Genomic DNA, 16,402 nt, shown 5'->3' with positions numbered 1-16,402 from the left:
CCTAAATTTTTTTTATTTAGGAATCGGCTGTAGAGGGCTGAAAATTTCAGCCTTACACTTGATTAAATATGAAAGTAGAAAAAGTGGGGTATGTATATAACTACATCCAAATTTGGTTATTAGATTTGCAGAAGTGACTTAAAGTTTCTTTGTTTTTAGTATTTAGACAGACTGTTCATCCTGACTTAAACTGGTAACAGATTGAAGTGAAATACTTTCATACTTTGCCTGGCTTCAGTAAGAGGTTCTCATTTCTGATTTTTTTCAACTAAGAGCTATTCAGTAACTCTGGAGCCAAGTTAAATCCGTGATGCTTGGTAGTTGATACTATATTGGAGAGGTTCTTTCACACAGGACAGATGTGCATGACTCATATGTCCAAACCCTTTTGTTTTGGAATTTTTTTCTGTTAATCCACAAATACAGAAGAAGGAATGGCTTTTAAAGACATGAGCTGCAGTGTCAGGAAGGGGAAAACCCAGCCTTAGTATTCAGGGTTCAGGCTAAAGAGATGAATTGCAGTACAGCACGTTCCTGTAAATGTCAGTGTATGTTGCACAACATAGCAACATCTTTTGGGGCAACTGTATACAGGTTGATTGCATAATTTTGCATCTAAACCCAACCAAGGCACACCTTTTAACTGACCAGTAACAATAAATTGCCAGCAAGGCATCCTTCCTGCTGGTGATGGGGGCCAGGTAGTCCTGGCCATGCAGCAGGCTTTTGGGCTCACCAGTAATTGTGTGTGACACTAGTGACAGCTGCTCCAGCTCTGCCCACCACAGCCTTTGGGTGCTGGGGGACCCTTGAGTGAAGTTTTGAGTGAGTTTCTTTTAGTTTTCAATTTGTATTTGAAGATGAAGTAGCATGTGTGTAGGTGGTGATGGATGTCATCCAGGAAATGGCCACCACCGCCCTTCCCGTTGCTGCTGCTGGTCCCAACTGACACTGGGGAGATCCCTTCCCACTCACTTGTCAGTGCTTCAGGGCTGGCCCTTCAGTTGCTCCAGAACTGGTTATGCACATCATCTATCAGTTCTGGTGGCAAACAATTCAACACTGTAGTTTTTAATTAAAGTGGTAGTGGTTATTCAGATTTTTTATAAAATTTATTTATGCTCTATGGTAAATAATAAAGTTAACACTTAAATCACCAAGAGAGAATGGGTTCAGGAACTGAGGTCCAAAAGTTTGACGTACTGGTATGCCTTTATATGCAGTTAGGTCTGTTACATCATGTGATTTGTCTCCTGAACATTTAAGGATTTACTTTCTCCATTTGCATACAGAGCACACACACAGTGTTGGTTTTGTCTGTATCTTTGGCTCCTCCACATCCTGTCTTTGTTTACTGAGTATTCCAAAAGCTCACAGTTGATGAATCCTCATAGTAGTGTAATAGCCTTTATGAAAGTGTGGAACCATAGGTGTGAAGATCTCTATTCCTATGGATTGCATACATCCTACCCATTTTTTTTTGATAAAGTTTTGGTACACTAGTTAAAATAGTACTGTGAAGTAAATACTGTAGAAATCCATGACTTCTTAGGCTGAATTTTTGAGTGGTTGTAATCTTGCATTCATGGGATATATATGTTTACTTACTACTGTCTCATGAAACCTCTCCAAACCTCCGTTATTGTGTAGGGTACTAGGAAAGGTACGAAATTACTGCTGCCAACAGAAAAAAAAAAAAACAACAACAAAAAAAGAAAAAAAACTCCACAACAAAACCAAACCAAAACCCCATAACAAAAGAAGTGTTGAACGATGCACTTTGCCTCTATCACAAATGGCATTGAGGCTCGGAAGAAGGATCTCTAGCCTATGCTCTTCATGACTAAGCCAGCAGCTTTTGTCCTCAAAGTGGCTTCAGCATTTTGGAATTCCTGGTAGATGCAAGTTTGCCCTAGGTCTGAGTGTGGCTGACAGCACCCTTGTCCTGAATGCCTGCCCTTATTCATGTTAGTTCAAGTCAAAATAACATTTAATGTTTTGAAGGTGGCAAGAGGGTGTTTGTTTAACGTGACATTAAAATACTGCCCTTTCACGCTTGGCCGCTTGAGGACTGGGAGGAATTTGGAGCCTGTTTGCCCTCGGGCAGGGCATGAGCCTCGCCATACCCTTCCTTACCTTGAGCTCTGGTGTGGACTGGGAAAAGGCGACGAAGCGGCACTCGCAACGAGCCGGCGGGGTTCGTCCGAGAGGGCCGGCCAGTCCCCGCAAGCCTCCCGCCCCTGCCCGCATACCCACCCCGTGCCGGGGAAGGGTGTTCCCGGGGCGGGCGAAGGGCGGGAAGGGGGCCGGGTTATCGAGAGGGAAAAGCCGCGGCTGTAGCACAGAGCGCGCTCCCATCCATCGCCGGCGGCTGGGGCTCATCGTGCGCCTGTCGCCATGGGGCTGCAGCCCCGGCGCGCCGTGGGGCCCTGCCCGCCCGCGGGGAGAGGCGCCGCCCTGCCCGGAGCGCGCCCCGCCGCGCCCTGGGCCAGCAGCGACGAGCCGGAGGGAACTCCCGGCCGCCCCGCCGTCCTGCCGCCCCTCCTGCCGGCCCCCGCTGCTTCCTCCACTGCCGCCCGGGCGCAGCCCAAGAAGCCGCCGGCGGCCGCCTCGGCTCCCAAGAAGGCAGCGCCTCGGCCCGCGGAGGAGAAGGCGGCGCGGAAGGCGCGGGGGGCGCCCCCCGAGCGGGCGGGCCCCCTCTCCAGCTCCTGGCCCTGCTCGTCCCTGCAGCGGCCGCCGCCGCGGAGGCCGCCGGCAGAGCAGGCAGCGCGGCCCCCGCCCGCCCCGCCACAGCCACGGGGGCGCCCGGGGGCGCCGGGACCGGGCAGCCGCTCCTGCGAGAGCCTCGGCGGCGCGGCGGGGGAGGCGGCGGGGCGCTTCTCGCTCAGCCTGCCCCCGGAGGCCATCCGGGTGCTGCAGCGCCGCAGCCTGGAGCGGCAGCGGGGACACATCACCCCCGCGCCCGGCGCCAGAGCCTCCCTGGCCCGGCGCGGCGGCGGCGACCTGCGCGCCCTGCTGAAGGTTTCGCTGCTCAACGACCAGCACCGCTACGACGACGAGGAGTACGAGGAGGAGGAGGAGGCGGCGGCCGCAGCGGACGAGGGACTGGTGCGGAAATGCACCGAGTGGCTGCGCGGCGTGGAGAGCGCGGTCGGCCGCGACCACCCCGACCGACTGGAGACGCTGCCGCACCTGGGCACGCTCTGAGCTGCCCTGGGCGGAGCGGGGGCCGCCGCGTGCCGCTATCATGTCCTTTGTGGTGCCGTCGTCGAGCCCCGGCGCGGGCGGTGGGGGCCGGGAGGCAAGGCCCCCGGTCCGGAGCTGTCCCCGGTGCGGCGCCGCCGCCGGGGCGAGGGACAAAGGACTGTCGCCGGCTTCGGCCCGGCGGTGCCCGGTGCTGCGAGGGAGGGCAGCCGGCTTTGGGCGGCCTGCACCTACCCTCGGGATTTTTTTTTAAGACTTCTGAGTACTTTATAAGATGTTCGTAATGGTTTTGTATATTTGTACATAAAATGTTCATTTTTATTTATTTGAATAAACAACGATTGTGTTGCGGTAGCCTTTGCGCCTTGGTAGCTTCGCGTCCCCAGCAGCGGGAGCGTGTGTTGTGTCTCGGTGTGCTCAGGGTAAGGATGGCGGGACGGTCGCCGTGCGAAGAGCCCGGTGCCGTTCACATGTTTGCTCGTTGATTCAGACACCGACAGCTCGGCTCCAAGGAAAACGCTGAGGCGGAGGAGCCGAGGCGGCTGAGGCGGATATGGAGCAGGTGGGGGCGAGCCCGTCCCGGCCGTGGGGGCAGATGGCGGCAGCGCCGGCCAGCGGGGAGCACCTCTCGCCATCCCTCCCGGGGAGAGACATGGACAACGGGAGGAGGAGGGGGCAATCGCGGGCGGCCGCAGAGTGGGCAGTGGCTGAGCCGGTTCCCAGCGCCCGGGACCGCGTCTGCGCCGGGCAACGGGAGGGGAGCGGCTGGGTCTCTGCGCGGGCAGCGGGATTTCACCTCTTCCCAGGCAGTAAAACAGACATATCCGACCTTTGGAGCTGCTGCCAATTTACGAGGGGGAGGAGGAAGAAAGGAGGGAGGGCAGCGGCAGCATCATCCTTTGTCAGCGTGCCCCAGCCTCCCATTGCCAGGGCTGCCGGCAGCCTTCCCTGCTCCGATCTGTGGCCGTACCTGGTGCTCATCAGAGTTCTGTGTCGCGGGAGAGGCAGGGAGGGGGCCACGGGGGGCTAAATGTACAAAAATTACCAGCAGAAAGGGAAAAGTAAATCTTCAATAGACTGATAGTTGTCCCGGCTACCTGCTGCCACCCTTGTATTGTTATCCAGTTTCTCAGAACAAGTCAGACCTAAGCATTTACTGTGATTCTAGAAACATTTTGCAAATGAATGTTAGAGCATGTTAACTTTAAATGATCTTAGCAGAATAAAACAAAGTTTAGTGCTACAAGCTGGGTCTTAGATATCTCACTTAGATGTCAGGTGTTTACACCGAGTGATGTTTGTGTTGACTGTTCCCTTAAATCATGGAAGATAAACCTTTCTAGATATTAGTTGCATGATGTAGTGATGTGCAACATTTCATCTTGCTCCTGGTTTGTTCAAGCACTTTCATCCATTTTTTTTTTGCCTAAAATTTCAGGAATGACAGGGGACATGCTTTGCGAAAATATTTATTTATTAAATGCATTAATGCTGCCATTGAAAAAATTATGAACCAATGTAAGACAAGTGTGAAATAGCTATGCTCAAAGGCCACAAGAAGACCAAGGGACATGAAAATTTAGGAAGACTAGTTCTGTTTCATTTAAGAAAATGTAGAGTCATCTGTAGTGCTAGCTGTGAAATACATACATCTTCTTACCACTTCAGCTGAGATTGCATGTAGTTCTGCTGTAGTTACCAATTTTCAGTAACATCTTCAAGCAAATCAGCCTCAAGAATTGCAAATTTCCTGTGAAATTTAATATATGGAAGATTGGTATCAGATTCAATTTTTTGTTGTTTTTCCCTCTTCTAACATTTAGGAAAATGGTAGGAGTTGAACTATAGGTAAATTTTCTTTTTGTGTCTCCTTTGGAAATGCAAGTTCATAAATAGACATACTGGAGTCCTAAATGTTGTTCCTTAAAACCACTCTGTGGTTTCATATAGACTATAATCAGTATCTCCAATTGCAACAAAAAGTGATGCACTCACTACGGGCTGAAGTATGTTAAAGCTTGTGAGGCTGAAAGTTGTTTTGTTCAGAGTCTGAAGTGCGGCAAAAAATTCTATAAATTTGAATGCATAGCACCAGGAAATAACAGTATGAGCTGGGGGGATGTGCATTTGAAGAAGACTGCCAACTGACAAAGGAGGAACCTGCTCACAGTACACTAGAAAGAGGAATTTGAGAACTTGGGAATTACCTTTTTTTATTTTTTCTTAAGGAATTTATTAGAACAAAGCTGCCCAGAGGTCATACAGCTAAGATCTTTTGTATTAGATAAGTCATTGTGCGTGGTAACTGGAGGTGGGACAGATGGGCTCGTCCTGAGTTAAGGTTATACAGTCCTGCTTTTGGGCTGGATGTTAAGAGCTGCTAGACTCTCTGAAGTAATATAAACTAAGGTCTGATTGTAATAATATCTCCTTCACTAAATGGTAACATCAAGATTTATTGTTTTGTTTATCTGTTCCCTTTCTGTTCTCTTTGAATGATGAATGATGCCCCGAGTGTTCTGAATACTTTCAGCTGAAATGCCTATAAATCTTAGAAGCAATATTAGACAGAGGAAGCTGCTTCCTACATACTAACAGTAACTTCTGTTAATTTTGCACGTAGCTTTCCTATCAGTATTTTTTCAGTTAAAAAGTGCTGGATTCTAGTATCTAAAAGTTGTAGATGAATTAAACATAATAAAAGTATTTAAGTCATTAATATGTGTCACAATAGACATTTGAGCTCATTGGCAGGCTTCAGAAGACCAAAATCCCTTTGGAAATTCAAACAGCAGTGAAAATAAGCCACTGCAAAACTTAGTGCAACACTGCTACTGCTAAGATCCATTATTTAATTATATGACCATAGGCACTGTATCATGACCTAATCACTGTTCCTTTCCTGAACAAAAGAGAAAGACCCTTCTGAAGTGCTGAGAACCAAAGCTTTCCATCCCACTGGTCTCCCCAGTCAGCCTGAGCCTTTCTCCATCTGAGACATGGGTTCAGAACAGGTTGCTGTTGGTATGACTGGAAAATGTGAGATGCTGTGAAACAGCATCTCTCCTTGTCCCTCTGCTGCCCATGTGATAACTAAGGTGAGACAGCTTTCCCTCAACAGATAAGGCCACTACTGCTTCCCCTCAATCCTCAGCCTCTGGAGCTGCATGTACAACCCAGTGTGAGTACTGACATAAATAAAACCCCTTATTCTGTACTGATGAACAGACCAGGTGTGTACAGGAATACTCAGGTGACAAAGGTCTGATTTTACCACAAGAACAAGCAAGCAGTCTGGAAGTCACTACATCTGCATTTTACAGTATATTAGTCATCTCCAAAGTGCCTCAGTCAAAGCCTCCCATTCATAACCCTTTTTAGCTACTGAAAGAGAGTTAGGAGCAGCTGGTGCTATAGATGCTTAAAATAATCGATAATTGCTTCAGGGTAGATAGCTTCTTCCTCCAAACACATCAGTATGATTTATGGTGGAAAAAAACAACTCAACTGACATATATTCTGGCTCTCTCTCCTTTTTTTTTTTTTTTTTTTTAGTAAAGTAGCTAATAAGTATTGTCAGCCTTACTGCTGTTTCTGGGCAAGCCTGAGAGGCCAGCACAGGTGAAACCAATGTTTCTCTAACTGAACAGTCCCAGCCCTGTGCCTAAGGGTCTGACACACAGCTGGATCAGTTTGGGGGTTGCTGTCCTGAGAGGACTAGTGAGGTAGTGTCCATCTTGGCAGCAAATGTCCTTACAGCTGAGAAGCTTTTTCTTTGGTTTTTATGGGTTGTTTTTGTGAGGTACCTAAAGGCACATTCTGTTTTTGTTGTGAATGGTTTCTTTTCCTTTCCCAGAGAGCAAAACCTGAAGCAATATTCTCTTGAAGCTGTGCTGGTAGTTTGTTATTCATGGGTGCTCTTGCTACTTCTGAGAATATGGGACAAACCTTGTGTTCCTCAACAGAATGGATGCCTGCAGCAGGGCTGCTCAGCTGATAGGCTCTAGTCTGGATCTGGCCCAGCTTCAGGACCAAGCCAGCAAAGGGATGTGGTATGGATTAGCATCTACTACTTTATTAAAAGCTGGTTCCCAAGGATAATGGTAAGATGAATGTATAGACAATGAAATAAGGTCTTTAACCCCTTTTAATTTTATTGAAAGTATTGTTAAATGTTATTTTGGAAGGATATTATTTATACCAATTTTTTCCCCTCCCTTGCAATGTACAATGAGGGTGTAAGAGTTCTGGAATGCCTTAAAGGTTTCTTAATTGTTGGTTGTTTTGATGTTTGGTTTTTTTTTTTAATAAAATTGAAGGTATCAAAGCATGCACTCTGTGTTTTGCAGTCAGTTGTCCTGAGATAATGACTGTCCTGGTTTCAGCTGGAATAGTTAATTTCTTCTCAGTACAGTGTTGGGTTTTTGGGTTCATCATGAGAATAATGTTGATAACACATTGATGTTTTGGTTTTTGCTAAGTCATGTTCATTCTAAGTCGAGGTAGCCTTCCTTGTGTTTCATGCTCTGCCAGTGAGGAGGTACACAAAGAAAAACTAGGAGGGAGCATAGGCATGACAGGTGACCCAAACTGGTCACAGGGATATTCCATACCACAAAACATCAACAGTGTATAAACGGGGGAAGTTACCCAGAACAGGGCCAATCTGAGTTCAGGGTCTGACACTGATCACCGTATGGTGAGCAATTGTATTGTGCATCACTTGTTTTGTGGGTTGGGATTTTTTCATTATCATTACATTTTACTTTGATTCAATTATTAAACTTTTCTTATCAACCTACAAGTTTTACTTTTGATTGTCCTCTTCATTCCATTGGTGGGGGTGGGGAGGGTGCAGAGTGAGTGGCTGCATGGTGCTTAGTTGCCAGATGGGCTTAAAACACAAAGTTCTATGAGTAATAAAAACTCTAAGAATTATTTCTTCTCCCAAAATGAGTTTTACTTTTTGGGCAAATGAACTGTTCAGTGAGAGTCAACTGATAGTCACCTCTCAGAATTCTGACTAAAAGTAATGTAATACTTGCATTATCTTTCCTGCTGCCATCACACTTCTGAGTGCTGGTGAGAGCTGAGCTTCAAATGAAAAGAAAAAACTTTCCTTATTAAGTGTAAAAATAAACTACCACAGAAGCTATTACCTTCTTAGCAGTTAGCACAGGAGAGAGCTAATTGTAGTAAATTCCAGTATTCCGATTTTTTTTTCGCCTAAGCATTCTCTTGGCTTTGTGAGTGTCACCCACCAGTGTGGTCCCAACAGCCGGGCAGGTACGTCACACAGTGAGGAGCTGGGAAATGATTCACGGCATTTGCATTGCCAGCGAATTTTCTGAATAGGAAAACCCGAGTGGGAGCAGCGCTAAGTGATTTTCAGTGCTTTAAATTAAAACTTATCAGAGGCTATTTAGGACTAGGAGAGAAATAGGAGGAAATAAAGGCAAAATTCTGCAGAAAATGCGCTTGGTGAGTGAGGTGCCTGAGAGTAATTGGCAAGCAAAAGCGAGTGGGCAGGGCTGGGGCTGCGGGGCAGGGCTGTCCCGAGGCGTGAGGTGCCCCCGGTGGGAGCTGTGCCGCTCCCCCGGGATGGGCAACCGTGCGGAGCTGCCAGGGCTGCCAGTGGGCACAGAACGGTGGCTGCTCCACCGTGGGGGCCCATCACCCCTGCCCTGCCTGTGCTCAGGAAACTGGTCATGCTTCTCAGTAAGAAGCTGTAGCTTTAATTTTCCCTCCCGTTTTTTGTATGTTGTTGGTGGTGTTTCTGACACAATACCTGTAGTAATTATGGCTATGTTCTTTGAAAACTTTTGCTTAGTGCCTAGTATGTGAAAATCTTAACAGAGATTTAGCCATTTTAATAGATGCTCAGAAAATACCAACCTACCTTTTTTTTTTCCTCCTGCAAAAACTATTAAAATTTCTCATATCTTTCCTGATAGTGAGCTAAACTCGTTTCCCCTTCTCTCCCTCACCCTTGCCATGCAAAGTTTCAAAGCAAAAAGATCAACAGTTGAATAAATGTTTCTGTGAGGCTGTTGAGTGGGGGCTATGTGTCGTTGGGATTTATTCTTTTACCACCATGTGAAGTGCAGAACAGCTCTTGAGAGTGCATTTTGTGCCTCTAACCAGGTGGGTTGTCCTGCCCGTTCACATGCCTTTTCCATATCAGTTTGCAATGCCTGAAATCTCTCCTTGGGACGGGCTCACTCAGCACAAACATGATTAAAAAGGACCACTATAATGCCTTTGTGTTAAGTATTTGTTACAAAGATACTTTGATCGCTGTAGTCAACCAGACAGTCTGTGGGGAATGGGTATTTTTCTATTCATAGGTAGTCACTGAGCTGCTTTTAACTTTGAGGAAAACGTTGTGTGTAGACTTTATGCAGGTCGGTTTAGGGTAGAAATAATTTGTCTTGGCAGATGTATGTGGGGGATAATGCACAAGATGTCATTAGGAAGTGATTCCTTTAAATTACAAATACATGGAAAACATTAATCTCTTGCTTTCAGTTTCATGGCTTCTTAATTGTTCCCAGTGATGTTACAAAAAGATTCTGTCAAAATGGGAAGCAGTCTGACCCAGATACTGTTAATGAGCACCATGATAACTTTAATTTAAAACTGGCAATATTGCAGGGGGAAATTACTGTGAAATAGCAAATATTGAATTAATACTGTTTCTTACAATGTCTTTCATAGCATTTTTTTTGGTTCCTAGCATGTTTGGGAAAGTTTACTGTGCAAGATAGGGCATTCACATGCCTGTTGCTAACCTTGTTATGGGTCGTACTGACAGTTTACTGTTGGGGTGTCTTTTTTTTTTCTTTTTCTGGAGTTCTTATGAAATGTATGTCCCTATAGTAGTTCTCTCTGCTGCTTCAGATAAAAAAAATGCTGTAATTTGTGAGTTATTTAGAATATGCCAGTTACTTCTAAAGGCTTAATGACATTTCTGAAAAAAGCAAACCAGTGACACATAGGCTTAAATCTGGTAATCAAGAATGTCTACCTTCACTGGCAAGTTATTTAAAAAGTGCTGAAAGCCACCAGAATGTGCATTGAGAATTTGCAGCTGTCAAAACTGCAGACTAGGGACAGGCAAAGGAGAAAGAAAAATGAGTTGTCTGGGGCAGTACTGAAGTGTAAGTAGAACCATGGACTACAGAAAGTCATCCTCCAAATGGTGCTTTCATCGGAATAAGCAACTGGAGAACTGTAGTGTATCAAGTTAGAAATCCAAAAACACACGCTTCTTGAGTTTGAAGAGCTGATTTCTTTGGGGGAAAAATGCTCTGTGATTTTATTTTCTTTTTTCCAATTTCGGAATGGTGAATCTCAAAATAAATTTTAGGGCAGTAACTGTGCCTCTGACCTCTGGTGGATGAATACAGATTGCAAGTGGAACAGAAGGAGCTCAGCAAACTGGTTGCAGACAGCTGTGCCACCATTGGCTGATCCCCAGCTGTGGAAAGACTCTCTGCTTGGCTCAGCTGGCTGAGCTGCTTAACATGCCTGCTTCATAAACCATCAGATCCTGTGGGTTGGAAACCTTTGCTCATCTGGTTTGCTTTGACTGATACAACCAGGGAGGGCTTCCACCAGGGGCTGAATTAGTAGATGCAAATGAGATGTTTTGCTATAAATCTTGACTGTGCCCAGCAGGTCGGAATATGATTCGTATTGCACTGACCACCTGAAGAGTTCACTCTGCACCCCTTTTTTAATCTTTGATGGGGGCAGAGGGCTTAAATCATTGCTAGTTAGAAGCACATGAATAGAGAGAAGGTGGTGTTAGTAGTCACACAGGAGCCTATTTCCATATCTCTTGGATGAGGTCACATAAAAAGTGGAATTTCATCACACCTGATGCTCATAAATGTGCCTACATTACTGGGTTAGTTCTTTTCAAGGGAAGTAGCAAGTTGTGTGATTGATCCTTGCTCTCACCATTGTCTGGATACTGCTAGGCAGTAAAGGGGTTCAGTGTTGCTTGAGAAGTCAGAAAGTCTTCCTTAAGTCTTTTGAGGGTTTTGGGTTTCTTTGTTTATTTGTTTTGGGGTTTTTTTCCACCATGAAAAGAAGGAAAGCGGTTTGCAAGAATGTATCTGAAGTTCTTTGGTGTTTGTGTCTCATTCATAGACCTGTAATTTATCCTCAGTTAATAAAACAATGAAGTTAATAAAATAACCTTTATTTTTGATTCTCTGAATGATTCACCATCCCTCTTTGTTGCCGTTTTATTCAAAAATAAAAGGGGAGGGGGAGAGTATATATTGAGTACAAAGGCAGAAGATAAAAACATCAGTCTGTTTCTGTACCTCCTACATAATATTGCCATAGTAACAAGGAGCTGAATGTGGCTGTTCACTGAATGTTGAGGTAAAGCAGACGCTCTTCTTATTCAAGGGAATAATAGTAAAATAGAGATTTTTAAGGTGTCAATAAGAAATTAGGAAAAAATTATCTGCCTTACATAGCACACTCTGTAAGCTAATAATAAAGTGCCACTTTGAAAGAAGATAGGGCAATTAAAGCCTTTAGCAAACATTAATAATGCAGTAAATCAGAGCATTTTATCTTCAGCACAAAGCAATGCTGAGGTGTGATGTGCAGTCACAGATAATATATTTTGACATAAAATTTCCATGAGACAAGCAGCTAGCTTTTCTTCAGCCTAATACATTTCTGGCATGGCAGTTGGCTGTGGCTATTCCAAATATTTGTACTGCAGCCTTGACTGGCTATGTTCTAATCCAGATTAAAGTATAAGTGGGTAAAGTATTTTGTGTATTTAGAACCGCATGGTGTCTCCTAAATCCTGGTGCTATTTTTTAACCATTAAACCACCTGTAGAGGAGATTAAATTCTGTTCCAGGTGTGTACATCAGGTAAATATATATATCTTTCAAATTTCAGTGGAAAAACGAATAGCTCAATTGGTTTTAGGAAAATTTTGGGAAGGATAAAGAAGTGCACCCATTTCAGTGTACTATTACCAGTGTAACTTAACTGTTGCTCTACTGTAACCTGTCTTTGCTTTGCAGTAAGAATTTGACATTTAACTTGTTGCATTTCTCTGTCAAATAGCAGCTGTTTATTTTTCTTTTATTAACTTTTTTGTATTGGGTCAAATGATGGTTTAAAAAGGAAACTTGTTGCTCTGCACACACTCTCAAGACCTTATTAAACTGAAAGTTGCTTGTTCTGGTTTTCTTTTCTGAAGGTTTTTTATTCTCAAGTATGTTTGAAATGAGGGCTTGAAGCATGGAGAAGAACTTTGCTATCAGCCACGGCTGCCTTCTGGGATCAGGAGGTGGGAAGGGGCTGCAGGAACAGCTTTTCCTACACCACCAGTGTTCTTTACCAGCCTCTCATGTCCCTGGTTGAGATTATAACAAGGACTAGAGCTGGAGGCAACAGCTTTGGGGAAAATGATCTCTAGTCAGATTCCTGGGAAATGGTACAGATTCAGGTCAGAGCCAGGCTGAAGGGATGGAAAAACTAAGCCAGGAGGAGCAATAGCTGGAGGCTGTTGCTGTTGGAGCTTGTGGAAGTGGAGACTGAGCTGAGAGTGCTGGCAAATCCCTGTGAAATGCCAAAGCCAACGGATGTCCTGACACCTTCTGTGATTGACTCAGGTAGCAGGTGACAAACTGGCTCCACAGGCAGAGCCACTTTCTTTACCCAGCTCTATGCTGGCACCCAGGCAATCCTACCCATGCTGACAACTGTTAGGGCAAGCAAGTTGGTACATACAGTGCCATTTCTTTGAGAAGGCAGGAAGGAGGGTAGCATTCACTTTCTCCTCTTTGAAAAGACCACCCTAGACAGTCGCGCACATGTACACACCATGGTTTGTGGGTTCAAACACTGAAGTTAGATATGAAGAAGTTCACCCTTCCCCTTTATTTATGTGCTCATATAGCCTTTTTATAAGTGATCTCAACATCACTTACTGCCTAGGACTTGCTCTTCCTTGTGCAGCCTGGTTGTGTAACTAGGAGTTTGTTATGCCTCACTGGCAAGGGTTTTACAACAGCTCCCTGCACTGGCCACTGGAAAATGACAGAACCTGCCTAATTATGCAGCCTATTGGGCTGCCCATTACTTGTTCTGGTTGATATTAACTGTGTTGCCTGGTAAAAGGCTGGCAAACCCAAATTTTCACCTGCTGAGCATACTAATGGGGGCTTTTTGTGTTTCATCTGCCAGGGAGTCTGTGTAGGCAGGGAGCAAATAAAGATCATGTAACTTGGTCTCTTTCCACAGTGTGACAATTGCCTGAATGGTATTTTTATTGCTTGTCTGTGTGAGTAGTAAATACTTTTTTTTCCCTGAGAGAGTTTGTCCTATCTGACTTATGGAGCTTCAGTTTCACAAACAGTTCAGTGTTTCAAGGGCAGATTTGTGTGCATGTGTTCATGAGGAGGAAGGAAACAATGATTTGGAAGAGGGAAAATTTAGTTGCGAGTTACTGATTCTTGTCAGATTGGTTTAATTGAAAGAAAAACGGATAGTTTTAGGAGCAAATGAAGTGCAGGATTCCTCTCTACCTGCTTCACTGTCTGTGTCTTACAGAAAAATTATTGCTTCATGTATGTTCTCTTTGCCTTGCATAGTAATCTCACAAGAGAAGTTAAATATTCTCCCTAAATGTAGTCAATAGCTTGGTTGTTATGTAGCTCTCCTGGAAGGTGAGAGGATGTGGGTGTGAACACCGTCAGGCAGAGGAGTTGAATGTGGTGACCGCTACTAGACTGTTACTCAAAGTCTGCTGTTTTGTAGGATATTTTTTTTTTGTAGGGCTATCAGAGAGATGACAATGAAATACTTTTAATTGCAAGGAAACCCAGCTCTTATAGAAGTCTAATTGACAGCTAATTCACAACAATAATGTTTAATGCAACATCTGAATGTAGATTTGAGAAACATTTTTCTTAAGTACTTCTTTGTTACTTTAGGGTTTTTTAAATTTTTTCCTCCTCACTTCTGCAGCCAGAGTATGCTCCTGTGGGAGGGCAAATCTCCAGCCCTTAAGCCCCAGGCTCTGTTGGATTTTGGTGTCTGGCTTGGATTTGTGAATGCTAGTCTCTGAACTGAATACCTAAAAACTAGATGGAGCAATGCCAAATGTTGCCTCACTGCAAGTGTATCCCTCTTTTCAGTGGTGTGGATCAGGTCCTTGCCTTAATTTATGTGTGCTGGGATGAAGGTGCTTTTTCACAACAACAATCTTTTTGTGTAGGGAAAAAGATAAGGTACTGAAGTTGGGACTATAATGTGTACTTTCTGTGGATATTTGTTTAAGTTCCTCAGAAAAAGTAGACAATGCATAATGTAACAGAAGGATGAAGCAATGTTGACACAAGGTAGTGTCAGTTCAACATGGTATCTTATGTAGAGCCAGAAATTAACCCAACACGTGAACAGCCAGTTAAGAACATTAGCACACAAAAGGGCAGATTTGAACTTGGATTTAACAGTACCTTTACAGGGATTTCTCAGCAGTTGTGTTCATTTGGGGTAAGATTTGGGTCACATAAAGGAAGGACAGATATGCCAACATACGTATTTGGGTTTTCATCTCCTGCATACTTTTTCTGGTTTTCCTTGTGTCCGTGCCAGGATGCTGCACACATACTGTAAGTCATCCTTGTGTGAGGCAGCCTTGTATTACTTATGCTGTTTCCTCTTTTTTTAAACAACCACAGGTTGATTTATTCCTCACCATCTCAAGGCTGAATGAGTGGTGCTGCAGGAGGTATGGAAACGCAATAGTAAGAGATATGCTGCACACAAAGTCTTAAGCTTTGCAGGTGGACAGTTGCGTGAGCTTAAGATGAGTCTTAGACTGTCTTGTTCCAGAAAGTTTCTCTTGGTAGTTTAACTACTTCTTTGTTCAACTTTCTGCACTTTGCTGTGCTGTCTTCAAGCCCCTTCGATGCTGGATCAGAAATGAACTTCACAGCTGTATTGGTAGGGAAGAGGTGAATAGCCGCTGACTCACAACAATGCTTCTGTAGCTTATCTGTATGTCTGTTCTATATGTTCACTGTAGACTAAAGCTCTGAGCTCACCTCCAGGAAGCTTCCTGAATTGTCTGAGAACAGTGCTGCTGGGAATCTCTGTGTGGGAAGAGGCAAATGGGATATCACCAGGGAGCTGCTGCAAGATGGAGTGGGGGAGGGGGAAATAGAAAAATAAGGTTGATGTGAAGAAGAGTAGACAGGAGCTTAGGGACATGGCACAACAACAAAATACCTCAGCCTGTGGCATGGTTCCATTTTGCTCTCATAAATCTTGTATGGCACTCACGGTTCTCGGTAGCATCATCTTGCCTCTAGAGAATGTGAGCACCTGCACCATCTGTCAGCCTTGACCTCTCTGAGGCAGATCTCTGGCAGTTTGATGGTAACTCCGTGTGGATATACATTGATTTGAAACCATAGTATAATCAGTGCTTTTCTCCCTTGCTGATTCTGACAGAAATGTAGAGGTTTGCTTCTCTTTGCTGCTCAGTATCCTTCAAATGTTGGATTTAAAAATGAGAGGAGAATAGGCATGAGTGGTATTACTGCTACTGATTTTAACTTTCTCCCTTTAGCCGTCTCACTTACAAAACACTGTCAGTGCTGTAAGGTGTTATTGCTGTGTTTCTTCACACTGGGCACTGTTGCTGCCTTGTACTTGGACACTGAAGGCTGTGAGGTGGTCACCAAGGCTGCCTTCCACTCTTCTCAACGCAGCAGGTGCCTGCAGGCCTTTCTGCAGGGTGGGAACCACCAGGATTATGCATGTTTGCTCGTGTCCTTGGTAGCAAAGTATTACTTACAATGAAAGAGAGATTCTTCCCACTTTGAGCAATTTTCCTCTTGAGCAGTGCTTTGGTGTTTAACCAATGAGATGAATTTTGCAAAGAAGCTGGAGGAAGAAGGAGTGGTGCTTTATGCTTATGTTTTTGCATTTTCTTTTTGTTTTGTTTTCTTTTAACAAAACAAAGCTTCTTTTTAAATGTCAGTCATTTTTATTGTACTGCCATTTTTCTTGCTGTCACATCTGCCTCATTTTGCTACTTATTAGATACACATTAGATATTCACTGGTTTTCAAAATCCATCCCTGGCATTCTTGAGATTTCAGAGTAACAAATTGTATTAGTGAGAGAGAAGCAGTACTGCACA

At 44.5% G+C, this 16,402-nt stretch overlaps 1 protein-coding gene across 1 annotated transcript; it reads left to right on the top strand.

The window, feature by feature from the left end:
• Positions 1 to 1,073: 1,073 nt before the first annotated feature.
• PRR18 (proline rich 18) lies at positions 1,074 to 3,558 on the top strand. Its single transcript, XM_071549431.1, is given in 2 exon segments — positions 1,074 to 2,336; positions 2,339 to 3,558. Coding segments are annotated over 2 exon segments (1,095 nt in total). The 5' UTR covers positions 1,074 to 2,110; the 3' UTR covers positions 3,208 to 3,558.
• The last annotated feature ends 12,844 nt before the right edge of the window (positions 3,559 to 16,402 follow it).

This window comes from Pithys albifrons, chromosome 2 (genome assembly GCF_047495875.1).
Source record: "Pithys albifrons albifrons isolate INPA30051 chromosome 2, PitAlb_v1, whole genome shotgun sequence".
Taxonomy (NCBI): domain Eukaryota; kingdom Metazoa; phylum Chordata; class Aves; order Passeriformes; family Thamnophilidae; genus Pithys; species Pithys albifrons.
This window is presented reverse-complemented; position numbering and strand designations above follow the sequence as displayed.